At 29.5% G+C, this 5,649-nt stretch overlaps 1 protein-coding gene across 1 annotated transcript; it reads right to left on the bottom strand.

The window, feature by feature from the left end:
* Positions 1-956: 956 nt before the first annotated feature.
* Positions 957-2,769, bottom strand: LOC115237899 (leukocyte tyrosine kinase receptor-like). Its single transcript, XM_029811269.1, has 4 exons — positions 2,670-2,769; positions 2,294-2,511; positions 1,533-2,003; positions 957-1,304 (listed from the first exon to the last, which is right to left on the bottom strand). The coding sequence occupies exons 1-4, from the start codon at positions 2,743-2,745 to the stop codon at positions 957-959; spliced, it is 1,113 nt and encodes a 370-aa protein (XP_029667129.1). The 5' UTR covers positions 2,746-2,769.
* Positions 2,770-5,649: the final 2,880 nt, after the last annotated feature.

Genomic DNA, 5,649 nt, shown 5'->3' with positions numbered 1-5,649 from the left:
CTTGCGGTCCGCGCGGATTCCTTGCCACGCGATGACGCGCAGCAACGACCGCGTCGGAATGACGGATTGCCGTGCGAGATACTGTGCGAGGGCCTACCTGTAGATCAAATTCCGATTAATTTAATCAATGATTAACTTATCGATACCTGCAGTATTTTTTCATTGTTAATACAGATGAAATTATTAATTTCTTTGTTGTTTGTTATGTGGAAGAGAAGAGATCAAGAACGATATGAATTTGACAATTCTATCTCATTGTCAGTTGAATTTATCGCTGATCGAGCTTAATTGGAATTTGGTCGGATTTAAGAGAGTGATCTTTTCTTCACAATAAATTTGAGTAATTTGCTATATTCCTTTTTAACTGCATTTTTAAAATATTTCTGCGCTTAAAATCAATTCAACCCTACATCCAGATTTTGTCTGAAAGAAAAGGGAATGGAATGAAAAATTCCAGAAAATTAAAAAAAATGTACACATTATAAAATTTCATTCTTTTATTATGTATTAATATTAAAAAATATTATATATATTAATTATAATATGATTGTGTAATATGATTGTGTATTTTGTTTGAGCATTTAAGCAAGAAAAAATATAGGAATATAAAACAAGGTGCTAATGTAATATAAAATAGATATTATTTCAAAAATTACTGTAGCAATCTACCGATAATTATAGTAATCAGAATCATTAAGTTTCGTTTCGGTTACTCGAAAGTGCTAGCGTCAACATCACGTTGTTTACAGCTGTAAGAACAACTGTTGTATTTTTTAATTAAAATTTTTTGCAAAGTAAAATTAAAAAATTCTTCCTTATTTTTATTGATAAATTTAACATTAAAATTAAACTTTGAAAATGGCAGAATATTAGTTATTTAAAATTATTTTTTCTACGTTGAGCTTCTCATTGAATCATTTGGAAAATAACGTCTATAATTAATTTAATTTTATCGGCTAGATAATATCCACTGGACTCAATAAAGTATCTTCTATGTCATTTCTTAGAGCTATAATATTTTCGAGACATAGTTTGAAGTTTGGTCTATCGTTCGCTGGATTCCAGCAACGCAACATCAACTCGTACAAAGGCGGTGGACAATTAAGAGGCATCGGCAATCTGCCTCCAGCGCGTACATAATCTATTACTTCCAGATTAGTCCTGCCAGTGTAGGGATGCTCGCCCAACGATGTAATTTCCCACATTAGAACCCCGAATGACCAAACGTCGCTTTTGGAAGTAAATATTCCGATCACCAAAGATTCCGGTGCCATCCAGCAAATAGGAAGCAAACCTTGTCCTATCTAAAACATGTGATTTTAGAAAGTTAATCTTCTAGTTCAAATTATCAATTTTTAGAATATTTGTGCTAAAACGAAAAACGTTCATTTATCTCTTGCTTGATGTAAATAGAAATAGTTCATTTTTCTTAAATTCTATTTAAGGTAAAAATGTACTATATTATTATGATAAAAAACGAACACACAAACATTTCTAAAAAATTTAATTTTTTTTTAAATAATTGTATTTACCTTGCGATAATAGTCATTCTTTAAATCTCTAGCTAGTCCAAAATCGCCGATTTTGATGATCCGGTTCTCGCGATCTCTCGCGGATATTAAGCAATTTCGACACGCGAGATCTCTATGAACGAAGCGCAGATCTTCCAGGTAGCAACAGCCTCGCGCAATATCTTCGCACATGGAAAACAAATCTTGCAAACGCAGAGCGTGCGAATCTGACGGTTGCAATTTTCGATTATCTTTCAAATATTGTAGCAGATCACCATTTTCCATTAATTCCAACACGATTAATGGAGAATCTTCATCTAAGCAGACGCCCAGCAATCTTAGCACATGTTTATGTCGGAAATGATTCATAAGTCTAGCCTCTTCTAAAAACTTCTTTTTCTCTTGCGAGGAAGCATCTTTTTGAAGCATTTTTATGGCAGCGGGTATCTCCATGCCCGGTCTTTCTAAATTCTTTATTTTTGCTTGATACACCTGCGAAATATTTGAAATTAATTTAAATTTATATTTTATTAAAAAATATATACACGTAGTTTAATGTCAAGTGACATCATTTTATTTCGCATTAAATAATTTAACGAAAAATACATAATAAAGTGCATGTATATGTTATTTTACAAAAATTTTGCATTACTTATAATCTCTTATAAAAAGTTATTCATGTAATTATTTTTATTGAGAAATGCGTATCTGTTTCAATTTCTGTTGATCTAAAAATGAATAGTGTATAGTATAAGATTGCATTGAAAAAAATTAGTTTTTACCAGTCCGAATACGCCCCTGCTTAAAAGTTTTTCTAATCTAATTTCTTCACGTTTGATTTCGGTCAGTACATATTTATCCAAATTATATTCCAACATAGGACTGTATAACGTATTGAGTTGAACGTTACTGTTAGGTATCTCATGTAAAGTCTCTAATTCGATGTCGGTCATTATTGGAGGCAAAACTTTCTCGTTACTTTTTTTGCGTTGTCGATACACTGTTATAAAATTGCAATACATTTATCTAATAATATGTTGTAAAATTTACTTCGCCTTTTCAACAAGTAAATTAATTTTTCTTAGAAAATCTCTATATATTATGTTAGATATAATCTCTTTCTGCAATTAAAGACTTAAATGTATTAAATATACTTACAACAGTAAAAGTAGTAGACGCAGATCGCAGTAATTATAGCGACAAAGCCTAAGGTGAATGGTAAGTAATATTGCATAACTAATATTCCAGGAGTGCTTGAAATATTACCTTTGTTACGCAAAAATATACTCTTAATATCTTCATTTTATTGAAAAACTTACTTAATCTTATTTATAACTTTATTATTAAAAATTACCAAGTTTGAAAATTTTGTAAGCATTTTTATATCTAAAATAAGCATATAATGTTATAATATCTTCATTTGCTTACTTGTTAGTGTTGAAACCGGCTCCGAAAAATTTTCGATGATGCTGTTTGTCGTGTAAGATATCGGATATTCTATTGCATGATACGGTTGCAAAGATGTATCGAGAACATACAAATTTGTAATCTCACCACGCTCAAAAATTTCTATCTTTTGGATGTATTTGAATGCGTCATCTACGCTCGTGAGAACATACTTTTTTTTCAAAACGTAGATATAATTATTCGAAAACTGAAGAAATGTTTGTCTCGTCAAATGTTAAATATTTGAAGGATCCATAGTTTCCTTGTAAAATCACATTGCACATAGAAAGATTAATGTCTGTCACAATCAAACGATTACTCGATAGCCAATAAATTAGCGGCTTCTTAGTATTCACGTCAATTTTTATGGAAACAAATTTATATGTATTGACTAATGAGGGGCACATAGTACATTCTAGTTTTTCCTGTAAGGATCGAGCGTTTTTTCCATCAAGATCCGATTGCATTACATAATATTTAAGAGACGTGTGACCTATTCAATATAAAGTTCTAAAAAATATATGCATTATTTTACTTATTATAGAACAATATTATAACAATAGCAGAAAAAAGCTTTTATATATAGTGAATATTTAAAATTCTTATAATTAAATTTATGTTAATTTATTATTTTTTATAACTTTTGATCTTAATTACAACATGCCATATGAAATTATTGAAAAATTACAAATCAGTACAAATCTTTAATGAAAATATATTTTATTTATTTCAAATGGATGAAAGTTAACATACCCTATAAACGGTACTATAGTTAAATCGTCAATATTAAAAACGCTCTTTTTTATTTTCGGAATCTTATCAAATTTGATTAAACCATTTTCCCACATTGTTAAGTCGAGCTTTATTATCTCATTATTAAGACGCGTGGATTCTGTCCAGTATAGATTGTTTGTTATCCAGTCGATGCAGAGATTATGTGCTTTATTTCGAGTCTTAACTATTAATTTAGAATTATAAGTATTAGTAATCACATTATCGAGCATCTTTAGCTCCCTCTTTGTGTTGCTCCAATAAATTATATTTTCCGACATAGAACAAGCGACACTTATCACTTTTTTATCATACACAGATGGATTAGAGGGGTAATTTCCAAACGGATGCCATATTTTAATACCATTATCCAATACGATCACTAATTTTGACATTGGAATTTTATGCGGATTCGATACTTCAATTAAATCTGTGAAAGGATCAATAACAACTTTAGTAAGCGCTTATATTTGAAAGTAGTAGTTGGCATAATTATATACAAGAACATTAAGTTGATTATCTTAGTAATTTAGAAATAAACAATTTAAAGAAAAAATAAAAATAAGAAAAAAAATAGAGGTACATTTCAAAATATGAAAATTAGCACAGCAAGTGTTGATCTTTAAAATAATAAAATAATATAAAAAAGTTTCTAAAACTCAAAAAAGTAATCGTCAATCCAGAGCAAAAACAAACAATAAAGCATTAAGCGTTTTTCAGAAATTTGTTATTGATTAGGAAATCAGAAGTATAATATTTGCAATTGCCCTAAAAAAAATAAACTAGCAAAATTAAATAATATAATTAACTGCTTTACATTAAATCTTGATTAATTTTATATGCAATATGTGGATTTTTCTTTCTCTTTTTGCGGCAAAATAAAATTTATATTATTCTCGCTGTTGAAAGATATTTTGTTTAGATTTTATTTTTATTTTTTCTTAAATGTAAATTATGTTTACAATTTTTTTTGTCGTAGATTTTTTTTTGCTAAGGATTTATGTATTTTTTTGCAACTTACCTTTATTAGATATTGGAACAGACATATTTGCATTATCATCTTTGTTTCTCACACTCACATTATCAGGATGACTGTGGTCAGATTCGAGATTCTATAAAATGTAATAACCGTTGTTCTTGGATACTGGAATATCCTTGATAAAGTATAATATACGAAAAGAATTAAGTAAGCATCGCTGGCCAAAAACGCGGCTACTTCTGATACTTTTATTGATAAAAATATATGTACAAATAAATAAAATCTGAAATGTCTCTGCCATAAAATTTCTTGTTTGTTTAATCATATCAACTTGATATTTTTCTTTATACCTCTCCTGATTGATAATGTGTTAAATACAGTATAGTTACATTTTTTTTAAATCTTTTTTTATTGTTTTTCAAGACATCTTCTTGCATATCAAACATGATTCTTATAAAAAATACTCGTTGAGACCTTTAATTAGAAGTATCACAAAGGATGGTGCCACTTGAGATTTTAAAATTGGGGAAAAGGGCGCATAGGGAGTGACTCACGCCTTGACAGTTATACTGCGATTCGATATTCCCCTTGCTATTCTATATATTCCCTAAACCATATTTTGATATCTTTATTAGTTCTCAAGATATCCCGGTTAATAGTTTTCAAGTTGACATCTTATATGTACAAGGAAAAATATATATAGAAATTGCAAGATGTAGCAAAAGATTGGCTGGTTGCGTATATTATTGATTTGTGTGATTATTGGCCTTATTGTTAGGGTTAATTGACAACTCGAAATTCCATTATACCGATACTCGACTTTCTGTTTCGATATTTAGTAGCTCTGTTCTCTTATATATATATAAGGACTTTTCTGTTCAATTTACTGTGCTCTACTTGCTCACGAGCGTTGTCAAGGGTGCTTTGGGACACCCTGTATAT

The sequence above is a fragment of the Formica exsecta genome, unplaced genomic scaffold (genome assembly GCF_003651465.1).
Source record: "Formica exsecta isolate Colony F162 unplaced genomic scaffold, ASM365146v1 scaffold314, whole genome shotgun sequence".
NCBI lineage: Eukaryota > Metazoa > Arthropoda > Insecta > Hymenoptera > Formicidae > Formica > Formica exsecta.
Note: the sequence above shows the minus strand (reverse complement) of the source record. Positions and strands in the feature narration are given on the sequence as shown.